This window comes from Bos taurus, chromosome 19 (genome assembly GCF_002263795.3).
Source record: "Bos taurus isolate L1 Dominette 01449 registration number 42190680 breed Hereford chromosome 19, ARS-UCD2.0, whole genome shotgun sequence".
In the NCBI taxonomy this organism is placed as follows: domain Eukaryota; kingdom Metazoa; phylum Chordata; class Mammalia; order Artiodactyla; family Bovidae; genus Bos; species Bos taurus.
In genome coordinates, this window is record NC_037346.1 from 29,744,099 (window position 1) to 29,762,841 (window position 18,743).

Here is an 18,743-nt window from a genome sequence, read left to right on the forward strand (position 1 = left end):
AATTTGTCTCCTCCTGGCCTTTATACAATTTTTGTCATGTATTTTACAAGCAGGTAAAGTAATTTGATCATATTGAGTTTTGCTTGTGAATTTGTTATGCAAGATCAGAGTAGCATTTAGTCTAGAAATAATGTGCTCCACTACTGAGGCAAAAGCCTTCTGAGTACTCTGCCTAATGCATGGCTTATGTGAGTTTTCAAAGTGGTTTGTGGGTCCAGGCTCTGTCAGTTGCTGGTGGCATGGCCTTGGCCGAGTCACTTAGCATTCTGGACCTCAGCGTGCTCACCTCTGCCCTGAGATGCTTCAGTTGACCAGTGTCCCAGACAATGAGAGACAGGCCCATCCAGCCCGAGGCAGTAGGACAACCTTAGTCATCAAGGGGGAAGAGGGATCCATCACCTGCCTTCATCTCCAGGCTCCCATGAATTCATGTCTGAACAGGGGCTCTATAGGCAGAAATGGGAGAAGTCATTTCTTTACCACCTAGAAATGCAACTGGGCTCAAAGATGACCTGACCGAGGGGAATAGGGGGTTATTCCACAACTCAGCCACAGCTGTCCCCTTAGCCTGGTGTCTTGTAGGGGCTCCAGTGTGTTTAACGGTGGAGACTGAAGATGACTCCAGCGTTTGCAGGAGGAGGAGGGTCTGGGGTCTGCTATGGGGGGTGGGGCAGGAGGGAGCAGAGACAATAGCCACTGGCCAAAAGCCTCCCTGGATTAGGGCTGGCTTGTTCATGAATCTGTGAGATGCCCTTTGGAGAAACCCAGAAACAGGGGTGGGGTGGGGGGAAGCTCCTGGGGCGGGCAAAGTCCTGAGTGACTGAAGCAGGAGCCTGCAGACTGTTGCTGATTGCCTCACTGTTTCCTCCTCCTGCCTCTGTTCACTCCGGCAGCCGAGGTCTGGGATCTCTCATTTCATCTCTTCCTTCCCAGGTCCCTAGGGGTTCATGGTGGTTGTAATGGATTGTTTTAAATGTTTCAAAAACTCTAATGGAAACCATAATACATCTGTTTTCTGCTTTTTGCAGACCCAGTTATGGATGCATTTGATTAATAAATAATGGGGAAATGAATTAATTATTCCTTAATGATTAGTCTCTTCAGCAAACAGCCCTTATCCAGACAATATGGGAGAAATGGGAGAAAAATAATAAAGCAGGGTCTCAGTATTGAATTGGTCAGAAAATAACATAGGATCAGAGGCTCTTTAGGGTTCTTTCCAGGCTCAAAACCCTTCTAGAAAAAGGCTGCATGGTCTAGAACTGCCCAAGGCTGGTGGTACCAGTGGTCTGGGGGAGTGAGGGAAGAGTAAGGCATGTTACAGCCATTTCTTTCCAACTCTGCAAAATCAGGAGGTTATTAGGCCAAGAGGTGGTATGTATGAGAAGCATGTCAGGACTGAGTCACCATACCCCAAGCAGAAATTTAAAAAAAAAAAACACTGAAACTCAAGATCAAGGTGAAGTCTGCCTGCTTATGTACTAGGTTGGCCAGAAAGTTTGTTCAGATTTTACTCTACCATCTTATGGAAAACCTGAATGAACTGTTTGACCAACCCAGTAGAGCTATTCAGCCCAGTGGTTCTCAAGCTGTAATGTGCATCACAGTTACTAGGAAGACTTTTTATTTTTCCTTCTCTTCCTTTTATAAAAAAGTTTAAAAAAAATTTTATATTGGAGTATAGCTGATTAGGGCTTCCCTGGTGGCTCAGTGGTAAAGAATCTACCTGCAATGGAGGAAGACTCAGGAAACTCAGGTTTTATCTCTGGGTCGGGAAGATCCCCTGGAAGAGGAAATGGCAACCCACTCCAGTGTTCTTGCCTGGAAAAATCTCATGGACAGAGGAGCTTGGCGGGCTATAGTCCATGGGGTGGCAAAGAGTCGGACATGACTGAGCACATATAGCCAATTGACGATGCTGTGATAGTTTCAGGTGGACAGCAAAGGGTGGGAAGACTTTTAAAAACAGACAAGTGGGCCCAACTCCCAGAGTTCCTGGTTGCAAAGGTCTGGGGCGGGATCAAGAATTTTCATGTAGGACATGGTCCCAGGCCAGGCTGCTGCTGCCGGTCCAGGAAGCACACGTGAGAAGCACTCTTATTTCCCACTTGCTCACACTCCCTAAGTGCCTTCTACCCTTTCCCTCTGGACTTTTCTCCTGCCTCTTCCCTCCTTTTTTGTCCCTCTACTCCAGCAGCTTCCCCCTCTTGACTTTCTTCTGAAACAACAGGAAACTTAATTGTCTTAAAAACTGAAATGCAGAAGAAGCAAGAAGAAAGCAAAACCACCCCCTGGCTGGCAAGGGACATGAGTGGCAGCTGACTCAGGACAGCATGGGCTGGCCAGGATGTGAGGTCCCTCAGAGCTGACAGAGCCACCCAGGGCTGGTCCAGCCCGGCCAGGACTCCATGCAACAGTGGACGAGGCAGCAGTGGAGGAGATGGGGTCAGCTGGGGGGCAGCCTCCAAGCACAAGCTGGGCTTCAGAGCTCCTTCCCCATAGAGGATCCAGGACTTGAGTGTGCACTGGAATCCCCAGGGCTTGGAAAGTCTGGCTGCAGTGCCCTGTCCCCGAGGCCTCTCAGTTCAGGTCTGGGATGGAATCCCCAGTGCAGGAAAACTGGGATGAGCTGGTCACCCAACCAGGGCTGGAGCCCTCACCCTTCTTAGAAATTCCCAGTGAGGCTGACTTGCTGTCCCAGGACCGCACCTTGAGAGTCACCCTTCATTGCTCCAGGCGACAGCAGAGGCTAGAATGGCTGCAGTAGCCTGGACTCTACAGAAGGGCAAAAGGAGAAGGGGGCGACTGAGGATGAAATGGTTGGATAGCATCACCAACTCAATGGACGTGAATCTGAGCAAACTCTGGGAGATGGTGGAGGACAGGGAGGCCTGGCATGTTGTAGTCCATGGAGTCACAAAGAGTCAGACACAACTGAACGACTGAACAATAAACAACATTAGCACCTCTGTGTGTCACTTTTCTGCCAGATATCATTATGTTTACCAGGAACCAACACAACCCAGGTCTGTGCTGGATGTGCCCAAGTGACAATGTATGGGCCTTGGTATCTTATACAGGTCTTTACCCCAAGCTTTGCCTAATCCTTCTTACAGCCCTTCTTCCCTGAGAACAAGCAGGGGTGTGGGGAAATGCAGGACACTGGGCATGCCTGTGTGAAGTAGTTGCTGAAGCACACTTGTCTGCCTGACTCTCTTTTCCCTTACTTAGTATTAGTGTTAATTGCTCAGTCTTATCTCTTTGTGACCCCATGGACTGTAGCGCACCAGGTTCCTCTGTCCATGGGATTCTCCAGGCAAGAATACTGCAGTGGGGTGCCATTTCCTCCTTCAGGGATCTTTCCAACCCAGTGATCGAACCTGGGTCTCCTGCCTTACAGGCAGATTCTTTACCGTCTGAGCCATCAGGTCTTTACTCAGAAAGTTCTTTGGTCCTTCACCTAAACACATTTTGGAACCGGCCTCTACACTGAGGGGCTCAGCTTCTGATCTACCTCCTCCACGACACTGTAATTTTACTGAGAGATGAGTTGACTCAGAGGGGCTTTAAGGCTATTGATTGGGGGTGGGCTGCCGAGCTGAGATGGACCAACCCTGCCCCCTAGTCATCTGCCATCTGCCCTGGCTTTGTGGGTCCCTGTGGATCCTGTCTGCAGTAAAGCGTGGAAACAAGGTTGTGTGAAGTGTAGACTTGATTGTTAGTGGCAGTCTTGACTGTAAAAACTTTACAGGTGACCAGTCCTGCAGTCCTGGAGTCATTAGGCATCTGAGGAGGTGACCTAAACTTCATAGCTCTGTTTTGACTTCTACAAAAGGGGAAACGATACTCTGTGACATGTTTACATTCAGAAGGCTGTGAGTCTTAGAAAGCCAGCACTGAATGACACATGATCCTGTGACTGTGATGTCATTATTGTTATAATATTACCCCCTAACAGGCCAGGATCACCTGTAAGGTCACTCAGCTTGTAAGTGGCAGAGTGGACTGAGTCAGGTCACTGAAAAAGACCAGTTGTCTCTTAAGGGAAGAGATAGGAAGAGGGGCCATGGGGGCAGTAGGAGGTGTCCCATGCCCAGCCGACTGGGAGGATGAGCCCCGATCAGACCTGACCCAGCTCTGTGTGTCCCTGTCTGGTGGAAACGCAGCCCCTCTTTGTCCTCCTTGCTCTTTCCCTGCTTGCCCTGGGTGGTAGGTGCTCATGGGCTCATGGCCCTGTCATCTGCAGTGACACAGAGCAGCGTGGAAACCTGGTTAGGGTCACATTCCTGGTGCGCAGCACAGCCAGGGTGAAGCGCGAGACATGCTGGTTCATGACTCACCTGCAGCATGAGGTGCTCACCTGCCCTGGCTGCTGCCCAGCTTGCTCCAGCTGCCTGGTGCTCCGCAGGGCTCGGGAGAGTCTGTCAGCAGCTTAAGGTGGGGTGGGGAGGGTGGTCAGAGAGGGCTCGACAGGCAGCCTGCAGACCTGGGCCCCAGTCCTGGCCCTGCTGCTCTTGAGCTGCTTGAACTTGGTAAACTCAGGTCACCTGAGGCTTCAGAGTCCCCTTCTCTAAATGGACAGTGTCTTAAGGACACCAAATGCAGCAGTAATACTTCCTGGCGCCTGTAAGAAATGGAAGCCCTCCCTGAATTGGAGTCTTCTTTCAGTGAGACTCCTGGGGGGTCCGCATCCCGTTGGCAGGGTGCTGCTCCCATCATCTCTGAGATGGAGTGTGGCGCTTGTGGCCTCTACTTCTGTGCCATCAGGGATCCCTGAGATACGGTCCTGCCCTGGCAGATGCTCAGCTGCAGACCAAGCCTTGCCCCTGTGGGAACGCCCCGACATTGCACACACATTGCCTAAGAGTGCCTTCTCACTTCTGGCTCTTAACCTGGGTCCCCAGGTGCGTGCATGCTTGCTAAATCGCTTCGGTTGTGTCCGACTCTCTGTGACTTTGTGGACTGTAGCCCGTCAGGCTCCTCTGTCCATGGGATCTCCCAGGGAAGAATACTGGAGTGGATTGCCATGCCTTTCTCCAAGGGATCTTCCTGACCCAGGGATCGAATCTGGGTTCTCCTACCATTGCAGGCAGATTGTTTACCTTCTGGGCCACCATCTGAGGGGAAGCCCTCAGGTTCCCGAGTCCAGCCTAATTCTGAGAAGCCAGGCTGGTGGCCAAGCACAGAGCTTCCAGAAGCTTCCATGGTGTTAGAATAACGCATGTACTGTCTCCATCCACCTGGTTCTGTGCGTTTCTTCCCAAGAGCTGCTAAGCTGAACATATGATTCCAGGATTTGCACAGAGGCAGGTGAAACAAATGAGAAGTTGCCCTAAAGCTGGGAGTTTGGGTATTGTTATGGAACCACATAGACTCAGAAACAGGTTGTGTGTGTATGTGTGCATGCCAAGTTGCTTCAGTCATGTCTGACTCTGCGATCCTATGGACTGTAGCCATCCAGGCTCCCCTGTCCGAGGGATTCTCCAGGCAAGAATTTTGGAGTGGGTTGCCATGGCCTCCTCCAGGGCATCTTCCCTACCCAGAGATCAAACCCATGTCTCTTATGTTGCCTGTATTGGCAGGCAGGTTCTTTACCACTAGAGCCACCCGGAAAGCTCCAGAAACAGTTAATGTCGAGTTAAAACAAGAGGCCAGTTGACTCTTTTATTTAGGTAACTACCTCACACGGAAAAAGATCTGAGGCAGCGTCTAAGAAACACATACACGGTTTGGGTGACAAATAAATAACAAGTACAAAATTAGACCGTGGAAAATATAAATTAGTGATGATGAGCTTGTGAAGGTTGACCCCCCCTGCCCCCGCCCCCCGCCCCGATCCAAGTACTCTAGTTGGGTTGCACTGAATTAGATGCACTTGAATCAAGATAAAAATAGAATACTGCTCTTAGGATCAAGAAATGAGTGACTCAAGGACAGTGCAGCGGAGCCCAGCTTGCTTGTCAGAAAAACCCCAGAGGCTTTCATTTGACCAAAAGCTTGACGTGAGCTCCCCACCCCACCATGGTCCAGCTGTGCAAGTCGGGGGCAGCATTGGTGGTTCCCGGTGTCCAGAGCCAAGGAAGGGGGCCCTTGCCCTCAACACTGGCTCTGCATCTGCCTTGTCAGCTGGCAAGTTGAAATATGCACCATGTGCTGACTGGACGACATGGAAGGATGAGTGAGGTAGACCATCCAGGGGCTCACACAGTCTGTCTGAAGAGCTGAAGGAGCAGTAATTCCATGTGATGCATGCTCGAAGAAATCTCATTTGGACTTCTATAGTTGGTTCCAATAATTTTTTTTTAAGGGACATTAATGAGAGGAGCCTTGGAGGACGGGACTTCTCATTGACTGCCCAAGCCCACAGGGGAGTTATTGCCATAAAACCCCACTGTGTGAATGTTAGGGGCTCTCCAGACCCTCACAGACAGTTGGGGCGCCAGCAGCAGTCAGCCAGTGGCCAGGGGCAGGGGTTCGGGTGTCTTGATGGAGCCTGGCCCTCATAACCATCCCGGGACATCCTGGTGGGTGTTTTGAAAGCCCCTGGCTCCTGTGGGTTCTGTTACAGGAGGTGCTGCAGAGACAGGACGTCTGTTTGCTACTTCTCCATCAGATGGCACCTGGGCTGAATAAATGAAGATGAAATAGATCAGTCTGAGACTTGAACCTGTCAACTCAAGCCTGGACAGGGTGAAACAAGCGTGGTTCTCAGAGTCTGCTGGACTCGGGTGTGAATTCTAATGCTGGCCTTTGACAGTTTCAGAGCTAGTCCTGAAACTACCTTGAGACTCAGTTTCCTCAGCTGTAAAATGGGGACCTGAACCCCAAACCCACAGAGTTGTAAGCATCAAATGAAGTCTTGAAAGTAAGTGACGAGCCCAGTGAATACTGACCCACCTTCTTTCCTCCACCATCCCACCTGCTTCAATCCCGTCCACAGTCCTGTCTTCAGCCCCTGCCTCCAACTCCATGTATGAGCCCCTTTCTGAGTGTAAATTCTGCACATTCTAGGCCTGTTGGGCAGTTCTGCTGATCAGTATCCCCTGCACCCCCAGCTCTGCATATGCAGAGGAAAACACCCAATTTTGAGCAAGCCCGTGCCTTCCCCTGACCTCTCCTGATTCCACAGTGGGAGTGTTTTCTGAAGCCTGTGACACGACCACTCCCCCTCCCCCTTGAAGGAGACTGGGATGTCTCCTGGGCGTCTGTTGTGCACCCACATGATCTCTGTCCCTCTCCCCTCCTCCCTGAAGCCATCACTTTGGTTCAGTTTCTTGTTATTGCCCCTGCTTTCAAATGCCCCCCCAACCCCACCCCTGCAGTCTCCATGACTCTCCTCCCCAGCCCCTGCTGCAAGTGACGCCAGGTACTTCTTTCTCAATCAGAGCCTAGCCAAGTCACCCTCTAGACCACGGAGTCATCGACAGTCCCTTCTTGCTTTCCAAGTGCCAGGTTCCTCATCTGGCTTTCAACGTCCTCCAAGTTCAGCAGTGAGGACCCCGAACCCCAGTCCCCAGCATCTGTGTACGCTTTCTGGGCCACCATCTCATTCTTCCCTTCCTTTCCCTCTGGGCCTTCCCAGGTGCCGGCTCTGCCCGGCACGCTCTTATCTGTTGTTCGAGACCCAGAAGCTGAGGCCACACGTCACCCCCCTTCTCCCCCAGCCCTCTTCCTCATTTGAGCTTTCAGGCCCCTGTGAGACTGTGCTTCTTCCGTGTACATTTTTGAGGCCCTGTGTACTTGCTTGCTCTCTCCTAGATTAACAGTTTCTCCAGGACTTGGAGAAAATTTAGCTCTTCCTGCAGCTCCAGAGTGCGCACCACGCAGGTAGGCAGGCCTTTCCAGCCGGCTGTGCTCCGAGCCAACCTGGCAGCCTCACAGGCCCCTCCGAGGCAGAGAGGAGAGCCTGTGAGCGGGAAGAAGCGCTCTTCCCAGGGCTCAGGGCTGGGTGCCTTTCCACACTTTTCTGCGTTGGTTGCTGGGGGTGGAAGTGCTTGCTGTAGGGGTGTCTTTCTGGCATGTGCGCGGCAGGTGTGAGGGCCTGTTTGTGTGTGAACAGGGCAGATGGGATGTGGAAGCCTTGTGATTGTGAGGTTTTTATGTGTGTGTGAATGTGTGTGTGCAGCGGGTGAGGGACCTGTGACACGTGTGCGTGCATGGGGTGTTGATGTGTATGGAGGTGTAGGTGAGGAATGTGGGTGTGTGTGGGTGTGTGGGGAGAGTGTATCGGGGATGGATTGTGTGCGAGTTGGGTGTGTGTGATGGGAGAGGTTGGTGTGCCCGTAGAGTGTGTGTGCCTGTGGGCATGTTTATGAGGGGACTCAGGGCGGGTATATATTGGGAAAGTGTGCAGAGGATGGGGATGTGAGTACATGTGTGTGGGGTGTGTGTGTACATTTTGGAGGGAGTGTAAACTCACCCCTTCTTGTGAAAGGATGTGTCCTCCCCTGCCTTTGCAGGAACTTTATCTACAAAAGATGCCCAACCAGGAGAGCATGGAGCAAGCAAAGCTTTGGAAAATAGAGCGACTGAATTATAAAACCGCTTGGTACATAGTTGAGGGATTAAAAATGAGCCACTCATCCCAAAATTCCTGGAATGTCTTGGAGGTTTTAGAGACCTGGTGGCCCTGCCCTGTCCTGACTGCTGCCTGGGGGGCGACCTGCTTGCTGGTCTCCGGGTGGGTGGGGTGGGGGTGTCCTAACAATCACCCCACCAAGCCTCTGGGGCATTCACTCTTTCCTTTGCTCCACTCCAAGGACTGCGGAACTGGCTGGGCCAGTTATAAACTGCCCATAAATCGTGAATATGGTCGGAGAGAACTTCAGGGACACAGGTCACAGAAAGGAAGTGGGTGGGTCGAGGCGTTTCAGAAATATCTTTTAGCATCAAAACTTGGGTTCAAATTCATGAAGTCTTATGTGAAAGTCTGGTATAAACCTTCATACTGGAAACCCCGCGGCTCTGGTGTGTGTGTGGTGGGACAATGGGCTGTGGGCATTTTGCCTGCCCGCTGCTGCCCCAGCCCCCAGAGGCCTCTGCAGAAAACAATCTGAAACCTCTCCTGGGGACCAAACCTTCTACTCCAAGAGGGACGTCGCATGACTTGCCCGAGGTCGCCTGGGGGGGTGAGGGGCCCCTGCACGGTGGGTCCCGGCTGTAACCTGTCACTCTGGGCGGCCCCAGATACCATCAGGGATGCACGGTCCAAGCTGAGCTGTGTGGAAGGGCCAGCTGACTCTTGGGTCCTGTAGAACTCGGAGTGTGGGGACTGAACCAGTGAAGGAGATATTTGCTTGACTGTGATCAGTAAGTGGACCCACAACTTTTGACGTCCCTTTGAGCCCAGACAGAAGTCTGGAGTTCTGGGGCAACCTTCACTCATATCCACTGGGGAATCTTAACACCATATGCTGCCGCATGAGGAACTGGTCGGGAAGGCTTCAGGGATATCTGTCTCCGAGGAAGGTCCTACCCCACTGTAATGGGCTGGCTACCCACATCAGCACACAGGTTTATTTGAAGGCCCCTTGTTTCATCAACTGTCACTTGTATGGTGCTCTACACATGTGAACTTAATCTCTACAGCACCCTTATGAGGGTGGGGATATCATTAGCATCATCTCTGAAATAGAGGCTATTATTAGCACCCTCTCCATTTTCCAGATGGAGTCATAACTAGTTTATAATTAGTCTGTAACTTGCCCCAGGTCTTGTAGCTAGTGAGAAACAAGACTGGATTCAAACTAGACAGTCTGAGTCTTGACCCGTGGTCTTCATCACCGGGTTATTGAACTACTTTCAATTCAATGAAGGGAGGATGTGCAGGACAAGGAGACTGAACTGGGGACCCCTTGTTTAGGCAAGCGACTAAACTCCCCAGATGGGCTTCCATGGGTCACCATCATTGTCATCTGGGCCTTTGGCCAAGGTGGTCTTTTGGAAACAGATCAAATTATGTCAAGCGCCTACCCCTTCCTACATCTCTTTAATGACTCCTTCTTGTTCTTGAAATCACGACTAAAAGGATTTTAGGCCCTGCCTGGTCTGGCCTTCCCCTGCCACGGGGCCCTGAACCTCCCTTGCACTTGCCGCCTGTCCTTCAATTACTCTGCTGTCTTCTCTTTCCTGCTACCCCAGGATCTTTGCTCAAGCCACCTCCTCCCTCTGTAAGACTCCACCTTCTGGGTCAGTTTCTCTACTGAACATTCCCAAGGAGCAATATCCCTTTTCTTCCTAATCTTCACCAGACTATTATTGTATTGATGCCTCGTTGGTGAGGCTGACTCATGTCTCTCTCTCACCTGATGAGAATTCCCTGAGGATAAAGAGCTCGTGTGTTTTACTCTTCACAGCATCCCAGCACAGGCATTCACAGTGCCTGACGCATCCTTGTGTTGCAACAGGGGCAGGTCATTATCCCGTTTATAGATGGAATTGTAAATAGGGAATACTGAGGCGTGATGCCTCCTGAGCAAACAAGTGGTACTGCTGCGAGCAGGGCCCAGGTGCTCTGACTTCTCATCTCTGTCCTTTCACCTGCCGGGGACAGTTCATCCTCCCCTTCTGAAACCTCTCCAAACTGCTCTTCCCTCTCCCCCTTCCAAGGGTCAGGTGGAACCCCCCAGAAAAGACACAGTTATTATTGCTTCCTTCCAACCCGAAGATGACTTTTGCTTTCCCATGCAGCTATCAAAAGGGAGTGCCAAGCTGTGCCTGGGGGTAGGGTCCAGCCCACCTGGAGGAGGGGATGATGACCAAACTGACCAGGACCCCAGCTTCAGTCCCACTTCTAGTTCAGGGTTGTGGGGGCCAGACCAGCTCTGTCTTTTGCATTCCATGTTCATGTGAAACACCTTACAATTATCCGCCTCCCTGGTTACACACGGTCAACCCAGAGCTGGCCCAGCTGGGATGAAATGGTCAGTCATGGTCCCCCGGCTTCCTGGTCTCTCAGGCTGGCTGGGGGTGGGCAGGTGGGGTGCGGGCTGCCTGGGAGTGGTGGGTAGGGGCACCACTGAGAGAGGAGGCAGGTGTGCTGAGAGGGGACATGGAGGCAGGTCCTGACCCCTTCTGCATGTCCCATCTGGGCAGATGCAGGAGGAAGGAAATGAGAAGGGCCATTCTGGAAGGTTCTGCTCCGCTTCCTCCTGCAGCAGGCAGCCCACAAGGTGAGGGCATAAATGGCCACCAGGGAACTTTCCATCCTCTTGCAGCGCTCAAAGTTCTCCCCAGAGAGCATTCTCCTGAACAGAGAGCCCGGGTGGGCTCCTCGCTCCACTTTCTAAGCTGAAGGGATAACTTCCTGTTCCTCACGGCAGGACCCTTATGGTAGATCTGAAGCAATAGTGTCTGTGGAGACCCCCTTTCCAGTTTCCATGGGAAAAGGGGTCCCCAGGTAGGGAAGCACCTGCCGCTGGAACCTAGGTGGACAGAGTCCCTAGCCGGGGAGTGGTCCTCGGGCCACCTGCCCCTTCAGTCTCCCCCCTGTTTGGTCCAGCCTCCCGCCAGCCCTGCAGGCCGATCAGGGGCACTCACCTGGTCCCTGGCTGGGCAGCATAGCCCTGCGCTCCTCCACCTGCCAGGAAGCCCACGTCCCTCCTCCTCTGCCCAGGGCCAGACTACAAGTCCAGTTTCTCAAGAGGCACCTCCATGTTGAGGGTGTACCAGGCGATCCAGAAGAGCAGGCTGAAAGCCAGGATCAGGGACCCCGTGTAGATCAAGAAGTCCCAGAAGTCAAGGGAGGCAAAGATGCCCACGAGCAGAAGGACCAGGCCCACGACGTCGAGCAGGAGGGCCAGGCCGAAGAAGAGAGCACAGCGTCCGAGGCGGCACGTTCCCCACAGCTTCCCCGGGAGCATCGCCTGGAAGGCAGAGGCAGGAGGGGCCGGGCTGTGCTCCCCAGTCCGGCCTGCACGGGCAGGGGGTGGTGCTGCCAGCCGCTCCCTTCTCTCCCCGCCGGGCATGAGCAAGCAAGAGAGAGAGAGAGCCGCCCTTTCTGGAGCCACACGGAAGTACAGGTGGATGTCCCTTTATGAGCGCGCAGCCAGTGGGGCAAGATATTTCTTAACTGTTTCATAGCTCAGGTATGACCCTGATGCAAGCAGCCTGACATTGTCGTCCCCTGGGGGCCAAACAAATGGCGTGGCAGGGGAGGGGTCTGGAGGAGGGGCTGTCCTGGCCCCTGGCCTCTCTGGTCCTGGGTGGGTCCTCCAGGGCTTCTGAGATGTGCTAGGGACTTCCCCCCACCCCCGTCCCGCCTTCTGCCCTACTCTTCTGGGTGGGGACGGGAGGCTTTGTGTAAAATTTAGAGAAGAGGGTTTGTCCATGTAAACAGATCTTGAAATTGTGCTGTAAGAAGCAGTCTATGTCAGCAGCAGGAAAAGCCTGTGTGTCTTGTAGATTCTCCACTCTGAAGCCCCCAGGCCCGAGCTGCCTGGAGGTGGGCTGTGCCCTCTGGCCTGAAGGCAGATCCTGGGGAGCGGTGGCAATGGAAAAGATGGGGAGGACAGGGCAGGGACACCAAGGAGGGAGGGGATGCGTGGCGTCAGTCTGGGTGGGCTGGGTGTGGACCAGAAGGCAACTCCAGGCCAAAGTCAAGAAATGTTTACCTGGTTCTCTGGCAGTGTGACTTTCCAGACTGACTGACTCCCCGTTTGCTTTCTGTGTCAGGGCTGCTGCAGTTGATCCTGAGGGGTTATGTGTGAAACAGGGGTGTCTTATCACCCAGCCCCTCCCAGGGTGTGGTGGAGAAGTGAATGTCAGCTGAGAAACACGCTGTACTGAAATTGTCTCTACTTTTTCTTTGGCCTTCTCCTGTGGATGAAAATGGCTTAGCAGGTGGCTCTGGGAAGATAAAGAATCTGCCTGCAATGCAGGAGATTCAAGAGACATGGGTTCGATCCCTGGGCTGGGAAGATCCCCTTGAGGAGGGCATGGCGATCCCCTCCAATGTTCCTGCCTAGAGAATCCCACGGACAGAGGAACCTGGCGGGCTACAGTCCATGGGGTCACAAAGAGTCGGACACGACTGAAGTGACTGAGTGCACGCACACACGTGAATGAAAATAAACACAGGGGGTTCAAATTTAGTTTCCTAGGAGTAGACTAAGCAGGATGAGGGAGAAACTTTCAGGTGAAAAGCATCGCCGAGGGAGAGAGTGTTTTAAGTTATAGATTTTAGGATCTGAAACACAAGACTTGTCCAAAGCCAGGGAGCCAGTCCGGAGCATCAGCATCTCAAGAAATCGCCAAAGCCAAGCCCCCACCCCGTATCCACATTGTCTCCCCAGTCTGGCCTCAGAAGGGACTAGGTACACAAGAACACCTCCCAGGGTAGGAGAAGCCTCGGCTCTTCCCGTCTGTTGTCGCCAGCTTTGACTAGAGAGAGTCTCTTAGGAAGAATAGTTGAGGGACAACCCTGCCCTCTTTAGGGGCAGGAGCAGGGCCTCTAGGGTGGGGGTGGGCAGCACCAGGCTGGTGTGTCCCCGCCTGCCTGTCCACAGGTCTCCAGGCTCCTGAGCAGCATCTGGTGTACGTGTGTGTGAACAACAACTTTAGTGTGAAAATTTCTGGATGCCAGGAGGTCTCTGAGCCCCGGGCCGCCCGAATGGTTGGTCACCATTCTTCTGTCTGACATGTGGGGTCAAAGGGAAGCTGGTATGGGGAGGGTGGGGTTGGGGGTTGAGGAAGAGTAAATTCAGAGCTTGGGTTAACCGAAGCACACTGGTGTTCAGTGTTAGTTGCTCAGTTGTGTCTGACTCTGCGACTCCAGGGACTGAAACCCACCAGGCTCCTCTGTCCAGTGAATATTCAGACTTGATTTCCTTTAGGATTGACTGGTTTGATCTCCTTGCTGTCCAAGGAACTCTCAAGAGTCTTCTCCAGCAACCACTGTTCGAAAGCATCAATTCTTTGTTTGAGTGATAAAATATGATGGAAAAAACTACAAAAATGGGGAAATGGAAGACAGCAGGCATCTGTTATGCTTTCTGAACCATGAGCATGGTGTGTAGGGTGCAGCTAGATGCCCGAACCCCAGCTAGTGATTCTGAGGGCTGATCCCTTAGGGCGCTCTCCCACCCCTCCACTTCTGGGAATCCTTGGGGCTACAGCCACCCCGACAGCTCAGAGAGATCTCTGTTTCTGCTGTCACCACACAGTCCTGCCTCCTCTTGGCAATGGGGACCCGGTCACTCCCTTGGCAGAGTCACCACGGTCTGTCATGCCTGTGACGTCACACCTCTTCATGACCTGGATCCTACAGGTCAGGCAGAGACAGAGACAGGGACAGGCCAGCCAGGTGCTGAACTGACCCAGAGCCACAGTTCCAGGGCTGACTCTTTGAATGACAAAGGCTCAGTCACCGCCTGAGTGGCAGGGCTCGGATGCTGAGCAGGTCTGGCCACACGAGCCTGGGCCACTCATCAGCTGTGTGACCTTGGAGAAGTCACTTGCCTTCTCTGGGCCTCGATTTCCTCGTTGTAAGATAATCCCTTGTTTCACAGGATTACTGTGACGATTAAGTGAGTTCATAGGTGTAAAGTGCTTGGAAGCTGCATGCTGGGACACAGACAAGTGTTACCGTATGCTTGTCACTGGTGTGTTTTATTACATCCTTTCTGCCACAGTGCTTCTATAGGGAAAACCGCAGGTTGGGAGGGACCTGCCACCGACTCTCTTGCACCATCATCCTCTCCCCTTTATCAGTCTTGGCTTCACCTGGGGCAGCTCCCTGTCCCCCTGCCCCCACACCCCACCCCACTAGGTCCATGCTGAGCCCTCCCTCCATCCTTTTTATTATTATTTACTTACTTATGGTTGTTCTGGGTCTTTGTTGCTGTCTAGTTGCAGCGAGCAGGGGCTACTCTCTAGCTGTGGAGCAATGGCTCCTCATTGCGGTGCCTTCTCTTGTTGCTGAGCACAGGCTCTAGGGTTCTCAGGCTCAGTAGTCGTGGTGCATGGGCCGAGTTGCCCTGGGGCACGTGGAATCTTCCCGGACCAGGGATTGAACCTGTGTCCCCTGTGTTGGCAGGCAAATTTTTAGCCACGGGACCACCAGGGAATACCCTGCCTCCATTTGTGATAGCTACAGATTCATCCTTGATGAAGCTATTGGCCTCGTGAAATGCTTTCCCAGTCCCGAGTCTCTCATCTCTACTGCAGCTGCTCTTTATCATCATCAGTCTCAAATCTCTCCACTTGCCCTACTCTTCAGTTCAGTTCAGTCGCTCAGTCATGTCCAGCTCTTTGCGAACTCATGGACTGCAGCACGCGGGCTTCCCTGTCCATCACCAATTCCCAGAGCCTACTCAAACTCATGTCCATCGAGTTGGTGGTGCCATGCAAACATCTCATCCTCTGTCATCCCCTTCTCCTCCCGCCTTCACTCTTTCCCAGCATCAGGGTCTTTCCCAGTGAGTCGGTTCTTCACAGCAGGTGGCCAAGGTATTGGAATTTCAGCTTCAACATCAGTCCTTCCAGTGAATATTCAGAACTGATTTCCTTTAGGATGGACTGGTTGGATCTCCTTGCAGTCCAAGGGACTCTCAAGAGTCTTCTCCAACACCACAGTTCAAAAGCATCAATTCTTTGACACTCAGCTTTCTTTATAGTCCAACTCTCACATCCATATGTGACTACTGGAAAAACCATAGCTTTGACTAGACAGACCTTTGTTGGCAGAGTAGTGTCTCTGCTTTTTAATATGCTCTCTAGGTTGGTCATAGCTTTTCTTCCAAGGAACAAGTGTCTTTTAATTTCATGGCTGCAGTCACCATCTGCAGTGATTTTGGAGCCCCTCAAAAAGTCTCTCACTGTTGCCATTGTTTCCCCATCTATTTGCCATGAAGTAATGGGACCAGATGCCATGATCTTACTTTTGTGAATGTTGAGTTTTAAGCCAGCTTTTTCACTCTCCTCTTTCATTTTCATCAAGAGGCTCTTCAGTTCTGCCATAAAGGTGGTATAATCTGCATATCTAAGGTTATTGATATTTCTTCCAGCAATCTTGATTCCAGCTTGTGCTTCATCCAGCCTGTCATTTCACATGATGTACTCTGCATATAAGTTAAATATGCAGGGTGACAATATACTGTCTTGATGTATTCCTTTCCCAGTTTGGAACCAGTCTGTTGTTCCATGTCCAGTTCTAACTGTTGCTTCTTAACCTGCATACAGATTTCTCAGGAGGCAGGTCAGGTGGTCTGGTATTCCCATCTCTTTCAGAATTTTCCACAGTTTGTTGTGATCCACACAGTCAAAGGCTTTGGCATAGTCAATAAAGCAGAAATAGATGTTTTTCTGGAGCTCTCTTGCTTTTTCAATGATCCAGCGGATGTTGGCAATTTGATCTCTGGTTCCTCTGCCTTTTCTAAATCCAGCTTGAACATCTGGAAGTTCACAGTTCACATACTATTGAAGCCTGGCTTGGAGAATTTTGAGCATGACTTTGCTAGCATGTGAGATGAGTGCAATTGTGTGGTAGTTTGAACATTCTTTGGCATTGCCTTTCTTTAGGATTGGAATGAAAACTGACCTTTCCAGTCCTATGACCTTTCCAGTTTTCCAGATTTGCTGGCCTATTAAGTGCAGCAATTTCATAGCATCATCTTTTAGGTTTTGAAATAGCTCAACTGGAATTCCATCACGTCCACTAGCTTTGTTCGTAGTGATACTTCCTAAGGCACACTTGACTTCACATTCCAGGATGTCTGGCTCTAGGTGAGTGATCACACCACTGTGGTTATCTGGTCATGAAGATCTTTTTTGTATAGTTCTTCTGTGTATTCCTGCCACTTCTTCTTAATATCTTCTGCTTCTATTAGGTCCATATCATTTCTGTCCTTTATTGTGTTCATCTTTGCATGAAATGTTCTCTTGGTATCTCTCATTTTCTTGAAGAGATCTCTAGTCTTTCTATTGTTCCCCTCTATTTCTTTACACTGATCACTGAGGAAGGCTTTCTTATCTCTCCTTGCTATTCTTTGGAACTCTGCATTCAAATGGGTATATCCTTCCCTTTCTCTTTTGCCTTTACCTCTCTTCTTTTCTCAGCTATTTGTAAGGCCTTGTCAGACAACCATTTTGCCTTTTTGCATTTCTTTTTCTTGGGGATGGTCTTGATCACTGCCTCCTGTACAATGTCACAAACCTCCGTCCATAGTTCTTCAGATACTCTATCAGATCTAATCCCTCGAATCTATTTGTCACTTCCACTGTATAATCATAAGGAATTTGATTTAGGTCATACCTGAATGGTCTACTGGTTTTCCCTACTTTCTGCAATTTAAGTCTGAATTTGGTAATATGGAGTTCATCATCTGAGCTGCAGTCAGCTCCTGGTATGACTGTATAGAGCTTCTCCATCTTTGACTGCAAGGAATATAATCAATCTGATTTCAGTATTGACCATTACCATTACCATTACCATCTGGTAATGTCCATGTGTAGAGTCTTCTCTTGTGTTTTTGGAAGAGAGTGTTTGCTATGACCAGTGTGTTCTCTTGGCAAAACTCTATTCATCTTTGCCCTGCTTCATTCTGTACTCAAAGGCCAAATTTGCCTGTTACTCCAGGTAGCTCTTGACTTCCTACTTTTGCATTCCAGTCCCCTATAATGAAGAGGACATCTTTTTTTGGGGTGTTAGTTCTAGAAGGTCTTGTAGGTCTTCATAGAACCGTTCAACTTCAGCTTCTTCAGCGTTACTGATTGGGGCATAGACTTGGATTATGATATTGAATTGTTCAACAGTATGTGAACCGTGAACTTCCAGATGTTCAAGCTGGATTTAGAAAAGGCAGAGGAACCAGAGATCAAATTGCCAACATCCGCTGGATCATTGAAAAAGCAAGAGAGCTCCAGAAAAACATCTATTTCTGCTTTACTGACTATGCCAAAGCCTTTGACTGTGTGGATCACAACAAACTGTGGAAAATTCTGAAAGAGATGGGAATACCAGACCACCTGACCTGCCTCCTGAGAAATCTGTATGCAGGTTAAGAAGCAACAGTTAGAACTGGACATGGAACAACAGACTGGTTCCAAACTGGGAAAGGAATACATCAAGACAGTATATTGTCACCCGGCTTATTTAACTTATATGCAGAGTACATCATGTGAAATGACAGGCTGGATGAAGCACAAGCTGGAATCAAGATTGCTGGAAGAAATATCAATAACCTTAGATATGCAGATGACACCACCCTTATGGCAGAAAGTGAAGAGGAACTAAAAAACCTCTTGAAGAAAGTGAAAGAAGAGAGTGAAAAAGTTTTCTTATAGCTCAACATTCAGAAAACTAAGATAATGGCATCTGGTCCTGTCACTTCATGGGAAATAGATGGGGAAACAGTGGAAAATGTGACAGACTTTATTTTGGGGGGCTCAAAAATCACTTTACATGGTGACTGCAGTCATGAAATTAAAAGACGCTTACTCCTTCGAAGAAAAGTTATGACCAACCTAGACAGTATATTAAAAAGCAGAAACATTACTTTGCCAACAAAGATCTGTCTAGTCAAAGCTATGGGTTTTCCAGTAGTCATGTATGGATATGAGAGTTGGACTATAAAGAAAGCTGAGTGCCAAAGAATTGATGCTTTTTTTTTTTTTTTTCAAAGAATTGATGCTTTTGAACTGTGGTGTTGGAGAAGGCTCTTGAGAGTCCCTTGGACTGCAAGGAGATCCAACCAGACCATCCTAAAGGAAATCAGTCCTGAATATTCTTTGGAAGAACTGATGCT

General features: G+C 50.5%; 1 protein-coding gene across 1 annotated transcript; it reads right to left on the minus strand.

Annotated features, from left to right (window-relative positions):
* Positions 1-5,656: 5,656 nt before the first annotated feature.
* Positions 5,657-12,024, minus strand: TMEM238L (transmembrane protein 238 like). The gene is made up of 2 exons (XM_059878502.1): positions 11,539-12,024; positions 5,657-6,625 (listed from the first exon to the last, which is right to left on the minus strand). The coding sequence occupies exon 1, from the start codon at positions 11,964-11,966 to the stop codon at positions 11,622-11,624; it is 345 nt and encodes a 114-aa protein (XP_059734485.1). The 5' UTR covers positions 11,967-12,024; the 3' UTR covers positions 5,657-6,625; positions 11,539-11,621.
* Positions 12,025-18,743: the final 6,719 nt, after the last annotated feature.

Coding starts and splice junctions, on each gene's coding strand:
- TMEM238L (XM_059878502.1), bottom strand. CDS start 11,966: ATGCCCGGCGGGGAGAGAAGGGAGCGGCTGGCAGCACCACCCCCTGCC.